Raw genomic sequence first — 20879 nt, 5'->3', positions numbered from 1 at the left:
GGGAGCCCTGCTTTTCATGGAGCCCTGAACTCCAGGAGAATGGGCTGAACTCATGGGCATGTCTTATTCTTTTCCAGATCTCTTAGAGAAATCTCGTGTCATCTCACAGCAAGCAGCTGAGAGGGGCTACCACATTTTCTACCAGATTCTCTCTAACAAGAAGCCTGAGCTTGTCGGTAAAGATCTTTATGTCTGTCTGACTGTCCCTTAACTCGCTTTTCCTCTGTTTTCAATAACGAAAGAATTCCCATGTATGGAAGGTTTGGTGTCATACCTGCAGTTCTACATGAATCCCTTTAGTTTAGAGTTATGTGAAGAGGTTACAGGGAAGTGTCTCAAAGTTCTACTCACATCCATCTTCACAACAGACTATGAGGCTTCACACTATTGTTGGCCCATTTCACAGATGGGGCCTTGAGATGCCTGCAACTCATGGCTGAGACATGGACCTGGGATATAGGGTTTTAGACCCCCCACGTCTTGCTCGGACAGCAGCAGGGATGTCAGCCCAGGACGACTGCATGTAACAGGCTCCCCTCTGAGTGGACGTAGCCCACTGAGTGCACAGCTTGGCAAGCACACTGCACTCACCCCCTCAGCTTGATGCCCTTGTGCAAGCAACAACCTGCTCAACTGTCCATGGCAGACCTGCTCAGGATCTAAGGTCCAGAGAGGGATGAAGACTCAATCTTCCACATACACACCTCCTAACCTAGCCAGAGACTAAGGCATTGAGTATCATCCCCCACCCATTTCTTGCATCCATGTCTCTTCCAAGAGTGAAAAAACAAACATAGACCAAGAGGGGCACGTATTTGAAGAAAAATAGAAGTGAGCATATTTCTTTGTAAAGGTGACAACATCCCATGCATATTATATGCAAGTGATTATTATTGCCTGCTGCAATTGTCCTGTTACCTTCTGCCTTTGAGTGCGACCTGCTCTTTACAGGACAGAGAAAGGAGAAAGATACGCACTCATTTATTCCAAAAATATCTACTGGTTGCCTACTAGGTGCCAGGTACTGGGCCAAGCGACAAAGGGCACAACCAAGTTCCAGAGACCCTCTTGCCACTCTAAAGTTCTTCATATGCCCTGTTCAAGTCCCTCCTGACTCTGGGTGATCCCAGAGGGCAGGGACCACGTCGTATTCAGCCCTGTAACCCCCATGATGACATCACCATGCCTGGCACATGGGAGGCATGTAGAGATATGTGTTAAAAATGAAGAAGAAAACCACGTGTCACCAAGCTGCTAACCTGCTTTCCTGCTCTTGGCAGAGAGTCTGCTGCTGGTCCCCAACCCTAAGGAGTACTTCTGGGTGAGCCAGGGTGTCACCACGGTGGATAACATGGACGACGGGGAGGAGCTGCAGGTCACAGACGTGAGTACTCAGCCTGGCTGGGGAAAGACAGGGAAACTTTGGGGCCCTGCAGGCACTGCCACCAGTACTGGGTGGGTCGGGGATCGGGGGGGACACTCAGAGCCACCAGGCAGCAGCCTGGATTCTCCCATGGAGATTTCTGGGGTTTGCCGCTGGCATTTTTCCCAAGGCTGTCGTAGCAAGCAGCTTCTCTTTGCAGAGTAGAACTGGAATGCGATAGGGACTTAAGGGGGCCAACTACTCCAAGTGACTTTTCCTCCTCCCCAGCCCAGCTAGATGTGACCCTCTAGTCCCACCAGTTCCCACGGCACCCTCTCTCTCCTTCTTTGTGACATGGAGCACCTGAGAATTCTGTTAGGAATATTGTGTACTCTCTCCTCCCTGACAGCCGAATTGATTCCTGATGCACCTTTGCCTTCCCCTTCTCCTGGTACCTAGCTAGGAGCCTAAACAGTAATAATGATGGGAAGAATAACACTACTTCCTGGTTATTATTATGTGTCAAGCACAGGACTAAACATTTACACATCACTTTGGTTTATCCTAATGATCACCTACCACCACCCATTTTGCAGAAGACTAAACTGAGGCCAGAGAGGTTAAATAAATACAACGACTATCTCATGGAGCATCTGGTCTGGACTCCTTGGAGGAAAACAGTCCTCTCTCTCTCTGGTCAGGGTGTGTCTGACCTCCAGAGTCCACAGCGTGCCGCAGCAGCCCATAGGTGCCACCCCATGGTGGCCTCCACTCTGTGGAACAGGGAGCCAGGAGTTTCTTGGCTTTCTTCTCCCTGTGGCCTTGCAGGAAGCCTTTGATGTGCTGGGCTTCAGCTCCGAGGAGAAGATCGGCGTGTATAAGCTGACTGGGGGCATCATGCACTTTGGCAACATGAAGTTCAAGCAGAAGCCCAGAGAGGAGCAGGCTGAAGTGGACACCACGGAGGGTAGGTGTGGGGGGGGGGGCATGCAGGGAGGAAGCAGCCGGCGGGGGTAGGGGCTCGGGGCTCTCTAGGGCTTCCTGCACATTTCAGAGACACGCTGTAAACCGAGAATGTTCCTTTGATATCCAGACATCAAGATCCTTGGGAAGGCATGACAGAGTCGGAGACATAATTTTGGCTTCTATATTGCTTTGCCCCTTCACCTTGAGCAAGCGTGGAAACCGTATCAGACCTCTGTTTTCTTTTTTTTTCCCTCATTCTTAAATTGTTTTAATTGATGTATAGTTGATGTATAATATTATATAAGTGACAGGTGTACAATATAGTGCTTCACAATTTTGACAGGTTATACTCCATTTATAGTTATTATAAAATATTGGCTATACTCCCTGTGTTGTACAATATACCCTTGTAGCTTATTTTATACCTAATAGTTTGTACCTCTTACTCCCCTACCCCTATTTTTCCCCTCCCCCGCTTCCCTCTCCCCACTGGTAGCCACCAGTTTGTTCTCTATATCTGTGAGTTTGCTTCTTTTTGGTGATATTCACTAGTTTGTTGTATTTTTTAGATTCCACATATAAGTGATATCATACAGTACGTGTCCTTATCTGTCTGACTTACTGTACCTACCATAATGATCACCAAGTCCAGCCATGTTGCTGCAGATGCCAAAATTTTGTTCTTTTTATGGCTGCATAGTATTCCACGGTATATCTATGGCACAGCTTCAGACCTCTGTTATCTTGTTGGCAACATGGGGGTCTCCTCCCCCTCCCCCCAACCCCTTCTCTAAACACGATAGACAGTGCTGGGGTTCTCTGGGGCAGGGCACCATCTTTCTTTCACTCACCTGCTTCTCCGTCCCTACTCAGTGGCCGACAAAGTCGCCCATCTCATGGGTCTCAATTCTGGGGAGCTCCAGAAGGGCATCACCAGGCCCCGGGTCAAAGTAGGCAACGAGTTTGTGCAGAAGGGCCAGAACATGGAACAGTGCCAGAACTCCATCGGGGCCCTGGGCAAGGCCATCTATGACAAGATGTTCAAGTGGCTGGTGGTCAGGATCAACAAGACCTTGGACACCAAGATGCAAAGGCAGTTCTTCATCGGGGTGCTGGACATTGCCGGCTTCGAGATCTTTGAGGTGTGTCTGGCCTCGCATTCTGTCTCTGCTTTGGGGTGGCCACCCTCCTTTGATAAGTGACTTTTCACCAAGGTTCTCTTGTTTCCTTGGACCTGGGGCCGGCCGATCTCAGTCTGCTCCTGGCTCTCTGGCTTCTGGCTTCTGGCCTCCGGAAAGTTCCATCTTCATTTGTACGGTGCCAAGTCACAAAGAACGGGGAGAACGTAACAGATAGAATGAGCGCTGTGCTGGCTGGATCCAGCCTGTACTGGCTCACCAGAACTGACTGGTGAATTTTCAAGACCTCTGTGACCAGTTGCCATCCTGTTGACACATGTCCGAGGTGTATTTACACCATGGAGATCAGCCAACACTACAAATCAGGCTTTTTTTTTGAGAGGGAGAGCTGATTTATCAGCACACTACTGGTGGCTCCCACCTCTTGCCCACAGAAATGAGGCTCAGGTCTCGTCATAAGACGAGTGCCGTGGGTCAGGAAGATTTTACCTTTGTAATTGGAGGCAGCATGATTAGGAGTCGGGAGACCTAGTTCTGGACTCGGGCTGGCCACCAACTAGCTGCGTGGCCTTCGGACAGTGGTGATCCCTCTCTGAGCCTCAGTTGTCTCAACTCTAAAATGAGCAGTCTGGAAGAGATGACCTCTAAGGTCCATTTCAGCTCCACTGTCCTATTATTCTAAGATTTCTACTAGCCACAGATGGGTTAAAAAAAAATAGTTTAGCCCAATTTCTCTCAGGCTCTAAAAGGCTAATGTGGCTGCTGTCTATAGTAGAATCATTTAATTCCATAGGTGGAAAGAACCTTAGAGAGAGTTTCCAAACCACGCCGCCTGGACTCCTGGGCAGCCGCTGATGGCCAGCAGGGTGAGGCCAGGGAGTGAGGATGACACCTGTGTCAACAGCAGGGCAGGTGCAATAGACAAATGGGGCTGGAATCCCAGCTCCTCCACTTCCAAGCTGTGTGCCTCTGTGTCCCCATCTTTGATGAGGACACTCATCATTCTTGCCTTGTAAGGGTTTTGAGCAGATGCAGCTTAGCCAGGGTCTGACACACGTACTTGCTCCATGCAGGTTGCTCTGTGATGACAATGGCACCTCTCCTTTGACCTGTTTTTCATATGAGGCTTCAGCAGGGGGTTTCATTCAGAGAAAGCAGTCTCTGGTTTAAAAAAAATAAAAAGGATTATAAACCCCTCAAACAGCTTCATCCTCCAGATGAGGATGAGAAAAACCAGAGAGAGAGAGAACTGTCTAAAGGCACACAGGAGGTCAAACCCATAAAGCATCTCAAATGATCCATCTCTAGAAATAAAATGATGTTCATTAACCACATGGGGCCAGAGTCTGAGTTTTGGGTACTGGCAACAGCATCGGGTGGCCCGGGCTCTGTGCCTTTGCAGGGGAGGGTAGCTGAGAAGGGCTTCTTGCAGGGCCGATGGGAGCACTGACCGGGTGGTGGGTGCATCCAGGGAAATGCCAGACACTGGTTGGCCCTCAGCAAGCTTTAGCTCTGCTTGTGGACCAGCTCTCAACCCGGGGAGAGACTGTGTCTGCATCCGGGCTAATGCGCCTCTTTCTGTCTTCCTGCCACAGTTCAACAGCTTCGAACAGCTGTGCATTAATTTCACCAACGAGAAGTTGCAGCAGTTCTTCAACCACCACATGTTCGTGCTGGAGCAGGAGGAGTATAAGAAGGAGGGCATCGACTGGGTCTTCATCGACTTTGGCCTTGACCTGCAGGCCTGCATCGACCTCCTGGAAAAGGTACCACGCTTCTCAAAGGAGGGGCTTGGAGCAAGGTTGGGACTCTGGGGCACATCTCAGGAAGGGATTTCACTGGGGCCTGTGGTTTCGGGGGAGTCAGCAACATGGCAGATGACCTCAGTTTATCTGACCTCAAGCTTCCTCTCTGCAAAATGGGTACAACAGTCACTGCAATGGCCACTGTTAGTTCGGCTGTTTTATGCCTTCACTCATTGGATCATCACAAGCTACCAATGGTGGGGAGGAATTTATTATAACCATTTCACAGAATTTATTATAAACATTTCACATTGAGGCACAGAAAAAGGAAGTCACCTATCCAAGGTCATCCATCCTATGAGTGGCAGAGTTGGGTTTTAACCAAGGCCATCTAATAGCCTCCCCTGTAATCACACCATAGGGAATGTTTTAACAAATGGCCTCATTCAGGAATATATAGGATTAGCAAATGCAAATTATTATATATATAATGGATAAACAACAAGGTCCTACTGTATAACACAGAGAACTATCTTCAATATCTTGTGATAAACCATAATGGAAAAGAATATGAAAAAGAATGTGTATATATATATATGTATAACTGAATCACTTTGCTGGACAGCAGAAATCAACACAAAATTGTAAATCAACTACACTTCAATGAAATAAATCTTTTAAAAAAATTTAAAAGAAAAGAAAAAATAATGTATACTGTTTGATTAAATGCAGAAAAGGGATAGAAAAAGGACATTAACAAGACAGATGACAAAATTTGAAAAAGTCCGAACAGACTTTGATTTCTTAGTTTGATTTCGTAGTTTTCATCATTATGTACAGAGGTTATGGTAACATTTGGAGAAGTTGGATGAAGGATATACAGGAATGCTTTGCACCATTTTTGCAAGCCTGAAATTATTTCAAAGTAAAAAGTTAAAAAATAAAGAAAGAACATACCTTGTCTCCGAGGTTCACCCTCAGGCCCGTCATAGGGAAGCTATCATCCAGGCACCCAGGGGTCTTCAATAGGGGCCAGGCTTACCTCCCTGGAAAAGTCTCCAGAACAGGCAGTGGACTGCCTGTCCCGCAATACCTACAAATACCTGCCTGTCCAGCTGTCACAGAGCCTGAAATGCCCTCATGCTGGAGCTTTGGGATCAAGCGTTGCTTTCTTCCAGGAGTCTGCTTTAGAAGAGAAAACAGGTGTCATTGATGATGTCACCATTTTTCTGAGAGCCAAGCCTGCCTGGCACCACTATTTGGGTGGGATTAGCATTTGGGGAGCTATGTAGCCCCCTCAGAGACGTCAGTCTTCCCTTCTCTTGGACCTGATGAATTCTAGCCTCTTTCAAGTCTAAAAGGTCGTGGCATTCGAAGGCCATGGAAGACTAGACCATTCCCAGAGGTCACTGCCCAGAGTTCTGCATCCTGGCCGGCCATGTGGGGTCTGGGGCACCCCTCCCACCAGCCCCAGGCCAGCACCAGAGTCACCCCATTGGCCCCCTCCAATGCCATCCACTCCTCTTCCCTTCTAGCCCATGGGCATCTTCTCCATCTTGGAGGAACAGTGTGTCTTCCCCAAGGCCACCGACGCCACATTCAAGGCAGCCCTGTACGACAACCACCTGGGCAAGTCCAGCAACTTCCTCAAGCCGAAGGGGAGCAAGGGCAAGGGGCCTGAGGCCCACTTCGAGCTTGTCCACTATGCAGGCACCGTGAGTACCTCCTCGGCACCCTCTGTGTCCACCTGCCTGGTGCCTCCAGCTCCCACAAATGTAGGTCTGTCCTGCCACACCCTCGCTGAGGCCTCCTCCCTCCCCCTAATGCAGCCACCATCGAACAGGGTGATCAGTTGATCGAAAAGACCTCTGGCTTGTACTTCCTCCTCACTTCTCCCTCTGGGAGTTCCAAAGCAATCTAGCCAAGGATGCCCAGCAGTTCATGCCCTCAGACCCGCCAGGGCCATGCCATTGTCTATGGCCCTTCGTTTGACGGCTGAACTTCGATCTTGGTCAGAAATGGCGATGTTTGCAGGGAATTCCCTGGCGGTCCAGTGGTTAGGACTCCATGCTTCTACTGCAGGGTGCACGGGTTCAATCCCTGGTTGGGGGACCTAAGATCCCACATGCCACGCAGCAAGGCCAAAAAAAAAAAAACCAGACAAAACTTGCAAAAAGAAGGAAAAAAAGTCCATGAGTCCATCAATTATTCCCCAGTTGACTCATTCATCCCTCTGACAGCACATGGCCACCAAACTAACAAGGTGACATTTACAGAGTGGCTTTTTCACTCATGACAAACCTAGTCCTTGGGGAAGAGGGAAATTAAGTGCAGCCAGGACTCAGGTTTATTTGAATAATTGATGGGGGAAACAATCAGTGTTGCCATCAATGCCAATGCCTCCTGTTACCAAGGAGTTTGTTGAGCCTCTCTCGGTTTCGCTGCAGGGAAATGGCAGGCTTAGGACAGAGCTGTCAGGAAAGCTGCTGTTGGACTGGGCATCGGGGCTTTTATGATCTCAACAACCATGATAATGCCAACTACTGGCCAAATGGACTGTGCCGCTACCCAGAGCAAACGGGCTTGGGGCCGAATTGCAGTGTTCCACCCCACCCTCCACGATGAAATAAGAAGGGCTCGGCGTTTGTAGCAATGGGACATCCAAAGTCAAATGGGGCCTATGCACTTCCAAGAAGGCTCTAAGATGAGGCCCAGAGGTTATGAATGTCATACACCACATAGGAGAAGGAAAGCCCAAAGGTTTTGTCTTCTCATCTGTGTCCCTAGGCTCTCCGTGCTCAACGGAAGGATCTGAAAGGCACCTTCCTCTTTGCCTCTCCAGCTGGGGCTACATGGCAAAATGGGAACCAGAAATTAGTGGATGTCCAATTACTTGGACACAGGAAGCCCCCAGTTTGGATGGATGGAGCCCAACTCCCACCAGGCAATGGCGGGGGGATGTGTGCTTCTCAGCAAGGAGAGAACAGATGCCCTTGTAGGGAGTTCTTCATGTTGCTTGGGATGCCATTGGTCAAGGTCAATCACTGAGCCAGGAATAAGATCAGCCAACCTGGGTAGAAGACGACCCAGGGGTCAGGGAGGCTCAGTGTGGCCAGCAAAGCAAGACATGTAAAAGAAGGTCACACCTGGCAAAGAGTAGCTGGGGAGTCCTGGTGTGTGGGTAAGCTCAGAGACAGGGTGCCCTAGACAGGCAAACTGCAAATGCCCAAGAGATGGGGGTTCATGGACATCCTGGGACTCCAGGCAAGTCATCAGGACAGGAACTGAAGTCCCAGGAGATGGGGCTGAAGGTTGGTCCTGGGAACCCAGAGTAGACAGAGATGTAGGTCGAGGTTCTGGCTGTGGGACCTGAAAGGTGGAATCTGGGCCTGAAATGTAACCACTGGCATTTGCCCCCTTCCAGGTGGGTTACAACATCACGGGCTGGCTGGAGAAGAACAAAGACCCCCTGAATGAAACAGTGGTGGGCTTGTTCCAGAAATCAAGCCTGGGGCTCCTAGCCCTTCTCTTCAAAGAAGAGGAGGCTCCAAGTATGGCTGACCCCTCGTGTGTCCAGTCTCTCTGTGCCGATACCCTTTAGCGGCCCGAAGTAGAAAAAAAAGAAAACAAAAACTCTCATATTTGACTCTTGTTGAATGAATGAATGAACGAATGAATGAATGAACGAATGACAAGTTGCTTGAGATCGGCTATGGATGCTACTGCAATAAAGAGGTACAGATGCATCCTGGGAGCTTCTTCCATCAACCAAATTGATCACTGGGCCCATACCACGTCTAGGTGGAGCGATATTGCTTTGGAAAAGTTGATGCCCAAAAGCTCTGTGCTTATTTTCTGCTCCCTGCTCTCCTGTCTGAGCTAAATGTCAAGCTCAGTTCTGCCTCCTACCCAGGAGAGGTCCTGTGACCCATAGGGGAACACCCAACAGGGCCGCCACTTAGAGGGACAAGAACTGCAAATCTCCTTGGGCTCAGAGATGTGTGCACCAACAGCATGCAATTCCTCCAGATGGTGTGGGTTCTTCCTCCTCCCCAGGCAATGACAGCAGTGTGTTGCTTTGGGCCAGCCCTAAATCGCAAAGGGCTACAGACCCTCCAGGAAGCACAGCACGCCTTGTGACTGTTATGCCACAGTCAGCCCGTTCACCCTCTCCCTGGTAGATCTCGTTTTCCTGGTGTGGGGGTCCCACCTCATCTAGTCCCCAGACAAGTCTTTTCAAAACCAGAGAATGCACGTCCTTGACACAGAGCACTGAATGGGGCTGCCTGCCCCTGTGCTGGGTACTGATGTGAAACATGCTTATCTCTCTTCCTCAGCTGGAAGCAAGAAGCAGAAACGAGGGTCCTCCTTCATGACCGTCTCCAACTTCTACAGGGTAAGTAGGGGCTGCCCCAGAGGCCACCTTGTGACCACTGCCCCCAACCATCCCTTGCAATGGTGTAGTGGTCTGGCTGCCACCTCATGGCTCAGGACAAAATGATTTCATTTCTATGCCTATGGTTGCCTCTTTCATTTCAGGGGTCCGTTTCCTTCTGAAGAGAGCGCAGAACCACAGGACCATAGGGCAGAAAAAACCCTTAAAGATGGTCCAGTCTAACTGCGTTGTTTCAGATTGAAACCCAGAGGATGATGGGACGTGCCCAACATAACAAGTGGAAATATCAGTGCCTAAGATCTTGTGCTGGCAGGTCTTCTGGGCTGGGCACAACTTCCACAAAGTTTGGGCACTACTGGCAACATATTCCAAGGGCAGAAATGTAGCCAATGGTGAGATGTTGCACAAAGAATGATTTCAATACTTCCCAAGGATCCAGCTGTCCTGAGGCAGAGGGGGCCACCTCATTGGACGTATCCAAGTGCAAGAGGAGGGATCATCTAGTAGGGAAGTTAAAAATGGTGAGGGATTTGTCCACACAGGCACTACAGTTCCTTCTAGTAGCAAGATTCTACGATGAGCCAGCACTGAACTCAGAGGGTCCCTCTTTCTGTAAAACATGTCACTTTGGGCAAGTTACTGGACCTTTGAGAGCATCACTATTTGACAGAACTTTCTGCGATGATGGAAATCTTCTCTTCTGTTCAATATGGCAGCCACTGTCCAATATGCTGTCCAGTACGACAGCCACTAGCCACATGTGGTTAGTGAGTACCTGAAAAGTGGCTGGTGTGACCAAAGCACTGAATTGTAATTGTAATTAAATTAATTAAACTCCAAACAAATACCTCTCCTGAGCATGGGTGTCCTGCAACACCAACACCGAGCTTCACTCTTTCTTTCCCTCTACCCCCAGGAGCAGTTGAACAAGCTGATGGCCACCCTCCACAGCACCTCCCCCCATTTTGTCCGCTGTATTGTCCCCAATGAGTTCAAGCAATCAGGTACATCGTGGGGACATGTCTCCCAGCTGGAAGTCCTCGGGATGTGTGAAGTTGGGGGTCACTCCAAATTAAGTCCACTTTTTAATCACCAGGAATGACTGGGGTAAAACGGGGCATTGAAAGAACCTCCAACAGTGAATCATCCAAATAGCATGTTCTAGCTACTTTGTAAAGCAGAGTGGTGCCCACCTAGGCAGAAGTCACACTCAGGAGAGCCTTTGGGCCTTGGCTGAATTGTGGGGGACCTGGGACACCCTGGGCAGTGACTGGAGGAGATTAGGGTTGAAGACCTGGATATTCAGTTCAGCCTCCTTGAGTGGCAAGGAGTGGCCTAGGGTACCCTAGGGTAGTGACTCCCCACCCTGCGCCCTCCCTCTTGGCAGGTGTGGTGGACGCCCACCTGATCATGCACCAGCTGGCTTGCAATGGAGTCCTGGAAGGCATCCGTATTTGCAGGAAGGGCTTCCCAAACAGGCTGCAGTACCCAGAGTTCAAACAGAGGTGAGTGGTGTCTTCCCGATACCTTGAGTACAGTTCTCGGTCTCCAGGGGTTGACTCTTGATAAGTGTAGTCCCATTGGAGCAGACACTATGGGTACAGTGATGGACACTATCTCACTGTCTACTTCAGTACACAATGGCCCAACTTTGAATAGCCAGCACCTGCATTTCTTTGCCCGAGGGCTCTCTCTGGCTGCTAGAGCCTGCTTTGCTACTTGGCAGGCTGAAAGTATCAGGAATTAATGCCTCCCCAGGAGCAGCCCTCGACCAATGACTAAGGACACTTGGCATATAAATGCTTCAGCTCCCTCACCCTGATGATGGGCTAACTCTGAGGCATGTTCTATACTGGCTCTCAGACAGCTGTGTGTTGGTAAATGTTTAACAATGGGTCCTCCAAGTTAAATTTTTTTTTTAAAAAAAAGCCCTAATTTGTAATATCTTCCGATTTCCATGGTATAAATACTCCCACCACGGCTGACTTCAAGCTACCAATATGACATCACTGAATGCAGGGTTGGGGAGAGATGCACACAGGCGCTTGTGAGCCAGGGGGAGCTGTTCCCAGCACACAAGGGTCCCCCAGCAGCCTGAAGCCCCAGTTACCTGTTCTGATAACTGGCTTGATAACATGCCTTTTGCTGGCCTCCCTGACCCACTCCCCAACTCTGCCACCTCACAGATAAACTACTTGCACTTGAATCCTGGTCTCAAGGTCTGATTCTGGAGGAACCCAAACTGAGACCTCCACCTGAGAGGTTAATTTGCTTCGACCCCTTCCCTAATTGCTAGAACATAGGACCGCAGATTGATGGAGCAAGAAGGGTCACTAGAGGTCATCTTGTCCAAGCCCTCTGAAGTTCCTAGCTGGGGAAGGACTAAGGGAGCTACTGGCAGGTCAGGAAAAGAAGCAGTTCTCCCATGTCTGGAGGAAAAGATGAAGAAGGAAAGATTTTGGTGCCTTCATTTCTAAGACCATCTCCCCGCTGAACTTCCAACCCACACCGACATCTACTCCCCAGCGTCTCCTGTCAGTCCCCTCCCTCTGCCTGCCATGGGCCTCTGCGAAACAAGTCTAATCCCTGATTTGAAGGCCACCTCACAGGTCGATGATAACTGAGGGTGGACTTCCTGGGCTGCCAACTTGGGGATGATGGGGACTGCCATCGCCTCTCCCGACAGGTACCAAGTGCTGAACCCCAGCGTGATTTCTCAGGGGTTCATGGACAACAAGAAGGCCTCAGAGCTGCTGCTCGGGAGCATCGACTTGGATGTGAATGAATACAAAATCGGACACACCAAGGTAGGGTCTTCCCACTCAGGCTTGTCCCAAGAAGGTGGGTGTCAGGGTGTGAATTCCAGCTCAGCCGTAGACCAGGTGGTCAAGCCCCTCAGCTGCTGAGAGCCTCTGTGCCCTCTTCTGAAAAATCAGGGCTGGTAAAGCCAATCTCACAGGATTGGGAGTAGCGTGCGTGAGAACCCAGCTCAGACAGAGAGGTACTCAATAAACAGGAGAATATTAGGACTGCATGGGCCACAGATTTCTCAGAATAAAAGCAGCCGATCGGAATCAAGGTCCTGGACTGGACCGGGGCACCACGGTACGTGTGTGGGCGAGGTCTGGGGGTGAAGCGCCCTAATCCCAGCCCACCCACACCACGAGTCCCAGCCCTGAGTTGGCAGGCGAGTCAGGGTTGACTCAGACCGAGCGGCCGCCTGATCCTGACTCATGGAGCCCATGTCTGTCCCACTTCCTGGCCCCGCAGAGTCCTGTCAGGATTGTAAGGGCCAGGCTGATGGTGGGAGGTGCCCATCGACACCTGCCCAACCAGACTGCACCCCAACGTGACAGTCAGGGTGATGCAAGAGGGGCCCTGGCTTTGCCTCAGGCTCGGAGCCTGCTGCCGTGCAGCATGGAGTGGGTCACTTGACCGTCCTGGTCTCGTGGGGGGCATAGGCAGGCCCAGCTTCTCCGTGGGCCTGGTGTGGCACAACGCCCAGGGAAGCTCCCAGCTGCATGTACATCCAACACGTACGGAGTGCCTCCTGCGTGCCAGGCACAGTTCTAGGCTTAGGGATACGCAGGTGGACAGAACAGAAAGAGTCCCTAGCTCCCTACAGCTTGCTTTGTAGCCATTGGTGTTAGCAGGATTGTAATACTGCCTTCAAACCTGCCAGAACCATTAGCTTTGGCCTCCTGCACCACTGAGACGTGCTGTGTGGAGATAAATTGACTTATGGGAACTCTCAGGCTTTGTCACAGAATCACTGAATACCTGAGCTGGAGAGAACCTCAGAGACCAGCTCCTTCCCCCACCCTACCTTTGATGGGTGGGAAACTTAAGAAAGCCTGGAGAAGACATAGAGGTGACATGCCCAATTTCACAGAACTAGGCAGGACAGGGCAGGCCTCAGGCCCCTCGTCATGGGATCAGGGAAGTCATGTGACTTGTATCTGACACAGCTACCCCTGGGCAGACAGACTGATCTTGCTGTTGTTCAAGGGTTGCATGGGGCACCTCAGGTCCAGGTAAAGGCCTGGGGCTGCTGGGGACTGCTCTGCTCCCCGGTGCCAGGCAGGCTCTGGCGGCAGGGGCAGAACAGAGAACAGAATGACTCTGCCTGTACACTGTGTCCGCATCCCTGGCTTTGGCTCACGTGGGCCTTCCCCACCAGCCACATGCTTGCCTCACTGCTCCTCAAAGACCAAACCTCAACCACAATTAATCTGGAAATATCAAGCCCAATGTCTCTACCCTACGATTGGTGGGGAGAGGGCAGAGGGAAGAAGCATCCCTTTCCATCCTTTCCCTGTCAGTATCCAAGCATCCACATCTTTATATTCATCTGGGGACTCTAATCCCTGCCCCCACGTGTAGAATCAGAGATTCCCAGCGCTGAAAGGACTTGGGGTCCTGCACTCCCACTGGACAGGAGACGAGACCACGTTCCCCCAAAGGAGAGTGACTTAACCAAGGTGCCCTAGCACATCCAAAGCAGGTTGAGGCCAGGTGTGGGTCTCCTGATTCCTTCTATACTTCCAGAAGTTTCTATCATGTCCTATTAGAAGCCTATAAAAATATGGTGCATTATAAAACACACTGATAAAGCGATCACCCATAAGCCCACTTAAAAACCCAGAACTTCATCTTTACATCTCTTTCCTCTCCTTCCTCCCCACCCCAAGGAATAACCTTTGTCCTGAATGTTAACTGTACCCTTGCCTTTTCAAAAACAGTTTTATCACATATGCACATGGCCCAAGGTTTGCCTGGTTTTGAGCTTCATGAAAGTATCACACTTGATATACTCTTATCTGACATGCTTTTGTCACTTAATCATGTTTCTAAGATTCATCCTTGTTGGCTGGTATGTGACGTTTGTTCATGGTCACAGCCATATCATAGGACTTCTGATGGCCATGCCACACCTGTCCCGTCTCCTGTCCTTGGAAATTGGATTGCTCCTTCTTTTCTCAGTTACCAACAATGCTGCTATCAACATCCTCACACATGGCCCTATGCAAGAATTTCTCTAGAACGAAGTTTTCAACTTTGGCTGTACATGAGAATCACCTAGACTGCGGGTGGGGGCAGAGAGGTTGGAACACCGATGCCTGAGCTCCCCACCCCAGAAACTGAAGTCACCTGTGCCCAGGCAACGGCATCTTTCCAAAGCCCTCCAGGTGGGGGTGATGTGCAGCCAGGGTTGAGATACACACTGAGGGAGTGACAACCAATTTCCAAAACTGTACTTACTCACCACCCACCCCCTCGTTGATTCACATACTTGCCAACACTTGTTTTATCAGTAGTCTTCAGTGTTGCAGGTTGCGGGGGAGGGGGACTGGTATCTTGTGACCTTAATTCGCATTGCCCTGAGGTTGGGTGTTTCTGGCCCTTTCTAACATGCATTGCAAAGCTGTTCTTCTTTTCCTGGGGACGAGTCCCACTCATAGAACAGAGCCGGATGCCTGAAATTGTGCACCACTGGGAAAACTCTGTCCCCCTTCTAGAAGGTCAACTCCCCCTGCTGAACCACTATCCCCTCTTCCCACTCCCATATCCCGTGGGACCATGACTGTCCCAAGGCTGCTTTGCATAGTGGTAAAAAGGAAGGCCTGTTGGCACCCTGCTGCCAGGCAGTCACCATAGGTAGCAGTGAAGATCCAAACGATCTATCACATTTTACTCAGAGCTTCACAGTTTGCAGAAGTACTTTCCCTGTTATCTCATTTAATTTTTATAGCAACCCTCTAAGGGAGGGGTCAACAACCCCATTTCACAGATGAGGCACTGAGGCCCTAAGATGTGAGGAGGCATGTCCAAGGTGACCCAGCTAGTAACTGCAAGGCCAGGACTAGAGCCCACAGGAGTGTCCAAGAGCAAGAGGAAATAGATGCTGAGGCTGGCATGCCCTGCCGTGCAGATGTCCAGGCCAGGGTCAGCTGTTTCCCAGGGTCTCTGAACTCCGAAGGACCCGTCGGCACTTCTTGTTCTTTCATTGCGAACTCCCCGCTAAGCAGCTGCTTTGGTGACAGAGGGGCTATTCTCACATCCATGTGTCTTTCCCCAGGTGTTCTTCCGAGCAGGCGTCCTGGCCAAGCTCGAGGACATGCGAGACGAGCGTCTGGCCAAGATCATGACAATGCTTCAGTGTCGGCTCCGGGGTTTCCTCATGAGGGTTGAGTTCAAGAAGATGCTGGAACGAAGGTAGCACCAGTGGGGCAGGCCCACTGAAGCCACACCATCCACATGGAATGACCAGGGACCCCTCCACACACACAGTGCTCAGCTCCACCAGTGACACTGGGCAGTGAGATAGGGAGGGTGCCAATGTCTTTGTTGTCCCAAAGAACCCTCTTTGGGGCCTGTGTTGGTTTCCTGGGGCTGCCATTAGCAAAGTACTACAAACCAGGTGCCTTAAAATAGAAATTTATTTTCCCATGATTCTGGAGGCCAGGAGTCTGAAATTAAGGTGTTGGCAGGCAAAGCCTCGAGAGGAGAAGCCTGTCTTGCCTCTTCCAGTCCTGGTAGCCCCAGGCACTCCTTGGCTTGTGGCTGCATCTCTCCAATCTCTGCCTCTGTCCTCACAAGGTCTTCTTCTGTGTCTGTCTTCACATGGTCTTCCTTTTTTTTATAAGGACACCAGTCATCTTGGGTTAGGGGCCCCCCACTACTCCAATATGACCTCATCTTAAACTAAGTTAATTCCATCTGCAAAGACTCTTATTTCCAAATAAGATCACATTCACAGGTTCTGGGGGTTAGGACTTCAGCGTATCTTTTCAGAGGGGACACAATTCAACTCCTAACAGGGACCACCTAATATAAACCCTTCTCTTTACAGTCACTTTCACAGCCTTCCCCTTACGTGATCCATACGAAGATGCTGTGAGAGGGATGTGGTAGGATCAGCACCCCCATTTTACATATGTGGAAACTGAGATCAGAGGGGTTAAGATACTGGGCCAGGTCCATGCAGAAAGAGTCAGGATTAGAAGCCAGAAATCCTTGTCCCAAATCGCTGCCCTCAGAATTGTGCTTCTCAGCCATCTCCCTAAAATGGTCATTAGAAAATAGCTCTGGCTGCCCTGGCTGCCCTGTGGTTGACTCTGGCTCTTGTGGTCATAGTATTAGTAATAGTAACAGTAATGAATAAATAATAACAGTAATGAAGTCCTGATATCCACCAGCAGGGCCCTTTTAACCCCGGCCAAAGGCAGGGACACCAGTTAGGGGCTGAGTGGTGGGACTCAGTGCACAGAAGATCGTCAGTAAATGACAGCTGAAGGAAGCTGTCAGGGACAAGGAGGGCTGATTCCAGAGACCGCAGACTGATGGGATTTGGAGACTAACGGATGATTTCCGGTGAGGGAGCAGAAGGAGGGAAATGCAGGAAGAAATGAGCTCAACCCTGAGCTGTCCGGGAGGAGCTGGTTCCATCGGGGAGGCCAGTCTCCCGTCCCCCCCCCCAACCCCCATGCCTTCATTTTAACCCATGCAACGCTGGATTCTTCCCTTCTTTTTTTTTTTTTTCTTTGCAGAATTGGCCTGAAGGTCATCCAGCGGAACACACGCAAGTTCCTGGAGCTGCGTTTCTGGGGCTGGTGGAAGCTCTACAACAAGGTGAGGACTGAGGGGCCGCAGTCCTGGGCGGAGGGGCCTCCTGGGGATGGGAGGCCGCGGGATGCTGCAGGGACAGTCTGAAAATGAGGGCACCTTGGAGGAAGAGTGTAGCCTCCTTCCAGGAGGGAGCTGAATCCTCCCTGAGAAAAACGATAGTGTGTCTTCCCACCTTTCAACTCATCTCTCAAAATAAAACCCACCTAGGATGCAGAGAGCCCCCTCCCCACAAAAGTGGGCTTGGTGCGCAGTGCCTCACCCTTGGGCATGTCAAAGCATCTCAACTCCTTCAGTGAAGTCCTGGACTTTAGGAAATCATGGGATCCGACCTCTCCTTTCCCAGGCTGTTCTGAGGCAGCAGTGGGGATGAGTGAGTCAGCCAGGAGGGGAGGCTGCAGGCGCCCAAGTAACCAGTCCACCCTCAGCAAATGCAGGAGGCCACGAACCAACCTACTGCATGAGGCTCCAGTGGCGCTGGGGTATGGCGTCCCACCTGGGGTCCCTGTTACAAGGAAGCACGGCACTGGACCCGGGGGCAGGGCTGCCGCATTCAGGGGGCCGGAGGGCAGTGTTGTCTTGAGGGGCGGGGTGTTCAGGGCAGCTACGTGGAGGGTTGGCACAGGCTCCAGGTCATCTTAGGGGGCCCTGAGCCCCCGACAACTCAAGCAGAAGCTTCTCTCCCCTCCCCATAGGGAAGAACTTTCTAACAATCCATGCTGACCACAAATTGAAAGGGAGGGATAGTAAGTTCTGCATCCCCAGCGGTACCCATGCACAGGCCGGCCCACTGGAGGGCCTGAGACGGCAGAGGGATCTAAACAAAAATTTCTCAAATTTAGTCAGTATGGCACTTTCCCCACCTGTTCTATGACTGACCTTCTTTCTTTACATCAACTCACTTTTTTATTTCGAAATTTTTATTTTAAAAGGAAACTTCACATCCTTACCTGTCTCACCCTAAGCAAACGTTATGCATAAAACTGTGGATTTCACGAGTTCTTTTCATTTTTAAAAATTATTACTTTTCAAAATCATGTATTAAACTATTACTTTTCAAAATTATTTTTAAAGTAACCATGTAACAATGAAAATCAAAAGGTTTCCGTGCAAAGGTTGAATCCATCTCACCTGCCCCCTCAGTGTATGTATTACCCTTTGGGAAGCCTCAGACCAACGGCCTTTAAGATTCCTTCCAAGCCAGACATAAGTGACCACAGATGACAAGGAGACAGAGCCTAGAAACTTCTCTGCTCTTTACCAGAAAGTAAAACTTCACCAATTAAACATAGCGGAGCAAGATCCTGTTCCAATAAGTAAAAACATAAAATTAAGTTAAAATCCTTTACTCTTAGCGTGTTAAGTGAGCTCTAATCTTATTTAACTAAGTCAGATAAGCTGAATCAATGGAAAAAAACACCTTGGGGGAGGCTTTCACTGGATAAAAAGTGTAACACAGTTGCAAGTGATACTTACTATCACCTTTTTTTTTGGCGGTTCGCGGGCCTCTCACTGTTGTGGCCTCTCCCGTTGCGGAGCACAGGCTCCAGACGCGCAGGCTCAGTGGCCATGGCTCACAGGCCCAGCCGCTCCACAGCATGTGGGATCCTCCCGGACCGGGGCACGAATCCGTGTCCCCTGCATCGGCAGGCGGACTCTCAACCACTGCGCCACCAGGGAAGCCCACTATCACCTTTTTATGCAAATTTTGCACTGCAGTATCCCAGATCCCCACAGACCAGGCTGGCGATGACAGGTTCATCTGTCATCTTGAAAGAGAGGCGATTCCTTCTCCCCAATCCATGGTGTTTGCGCTCCCGAATAATGTATCCATAGATCAGGAAATATCCCGAGGGCCTGTCCTGCCCGCTCTGCTTGGTGCTGTAGAGACACGGAGGGCAGGAGGGAGATGGGGAGGGGCAGAGGGCAGGGCTCGTGGTCTAGCAGGGCAGAGGACCCAATGGACCCAGGCACTCTTGCAGGATGAGAAGTGCCAAATGCACAGAGAGGTCCAGACACGTGCTGTGGGTGCAGAAGAGGAGCGACTATTCCTGGCTGAAGGCAAAGCAGCCCACCACCTAGCCCCCGGCAAAGCCCATCTCCCTAACACTCTGCAGTGTTGCTCGCCACCCAGGTCAAGCCACTCCTGAATGTGGCTCGGCAAGAGGAGGAGATGAAGGCCAAGGAGGAGGAGCTGAGGAACGCCATGGCCAAGACGCAGGAGCTGCTAGACAAGATCAAGGATCTGGAGGAGAAGATGGCCACGCTCAGCCAGGAGAAGAATGACCTCACCATCCAGCTGCAGGCAGTACGTGGGGCCCTGGGGGCAGCGGCAGGAGCTGGGGGCCTTGGCAAGAGTCAGACCCACAGAAGGAGGGAGAGTGGCCTTCTAAGAAGCTGTGTTCTTCCAGGCGCTGGGGAATTCCCAGCCTTCTCTTTCTTTCATTGCCATGTCATCCTGGACCCAACTACCAAAAAGTCTCCATCAAATTCCTGTTCGCCCACAGCAGCAGGCTGAGGACACACACATACAGTACATGCTGGGCCTGGGGGATCGTCCAGACATGGGGGCCACGAGATGGTGGGAGGAGCACCTCTGGGGTGAGCCTGGCTCCCTGGGGACCTAGGGAACTTGCCCTCTTTTCTCTGCTTCCTTTTCCTCGCCCATCAAGTGCAAACACAGAGGGGAGAACATATGACCTAGTTTCTGTGGGGAGCCTGACTCCCAATACGATGAGCAGGTTCACTGCCGTGACCCTTCTGGTTTACAAGGGTCCTTCCTTCTCTGATTCGAGCTTCACAACCACCTCATAAGACGCCCGATTTTCATGTGTATCTTCAGGGTAGGAAACTCCACTTGACCGACCTTTAGAGATTTGATCAAGGTTGCAAGCCGGTCAGTAGAAGACCCACAACTGGGAGGGGTCCAGTCCCATCTTGGTCATTCCTGCTCTGTCACAGTCATGTCTCCTCAGCCGAGAGAGTGTCAGCCACTTGCATTAGCTATCCATTTTCCCCAAGCTGTCTCTGACATCTTTTCTCCCATCCCCTCCACCCCCCTGAGAAGTTGCTCAGGCTAGGACCCTCATTTTATGTTTGGGGAGGCTGAGGCCGAGCGTGAATGCAAGGATAAAAGAATCTTCCGTTTATAGAAGTGCCACATGTGCTCCATCCCTTTATGCCTCACGATGATCATTTCCCTTATTTTGCAGAGAATTGAATTTCAGTAAATTTATGCCACGAACCGAAAGTCATCTAGCTGGTCTGGTCTTCTGACTCCATGGCCAGTTGTTGTCTTTCACCACTGACCCCATCTCAGGGAGACCCCAGTGGACACCCCGCTTGTCCCTCCTCTGCCACTTACTGCCTGTGTGACTTTTGACAACTCCACCCCCTCTGCATATTGGTTCCCTCATCTCTGAACCCTAGCTTATAGATGACACCTGTCTGGCTTGCTTCTCAGTGTTGTTATAAGGAGAAACCAGGGACGGGAAATGGTTTGTTAACACGGAAGTGCTAAATCAATGCTGGGAGTTATTTGGGTAGACATGCCCCTCCACGTTGGCGGATGCAAGCACAGGCCCACATGGGATCAGTGGATGAGATGGCAGAGCCTGAACGGACAGAGGCGTCCTGCCTGAGTG

At 50.6% G+C, this 20879-nt stretch overlaps 1 protein-coding gene across 1 annotated transcript in view; it reads left to right on the top strand.

The window, feature by feature from the left end:
• Window positions 1-20879, top strand: part of LOC114894863 (myosin-16) — a 55892-nt gene that overhangs the window by 8724 nt on the left and 26289 nt on the right. Inside the window, exons 8-21 of the mRNA XM_029221966.1 lie at window positions 78-176; window positions 1281-1384; window positions 2192-2330; window positions 3203-3471; window positions 5064-5234; window positions 6749-6928; window positions 8638-8782; window positions 9551-9609; window positions 10526-10613; window positions 10997-11114; window positions 12296-12416; window positions 15689-15825; window positions 17160-17241; window positions 19370-19543. Of these exons, the coding sequence (XP_029077799.1) occupies window positions 78-176; window positions 1281-1384; window positions 2192-2330; window positions 3203-3471; window positions 5064-5234; window positions 6749-6928; window positions 8638-8782; window positions 9551-9609; window positions 10526-10613; window positions 10997-11114; window positions 12296-12416; window positions 15689-15825; window positions 17160-17241; window positions 19370-19543 (1886 nt within the window). The remainder of the gene's footprint in view (window positions 1-77; window positions 177-1280; window positions 1385-2191; window positions 2331-3202; window positions 3472-5063; window positions 5235-6748; window positions 6929-8637; window positions 8783-9550; window positions 9610-10525; window positions 10614-10996; window positions 11115-12295; window positions 12417-15688; window positions 15826-17159; window positions 17242-19369; window positions 19544-20879) is intronic.

The sequence above is a fragment of the Monodon monoceros genome, unplaced genomic scaffold (genome assembly GCF_005190385.1).
Source record: "Monodon monoceros isolate NGI ecotype Baffin Bay Population unplaced genomic scaffold, NGI_Narwhal_1 Super_Scaffold_13, whole genome shotgun sequence".
NCBI lineage: Eukaryota > Metazoa > Chordata > Mammalia > Artiodactyla > Monodontidae > Monodon > Monodon monoceros.
This window is presented reverse-complemented; position numbering and strand designations above follow the sequence as displayed.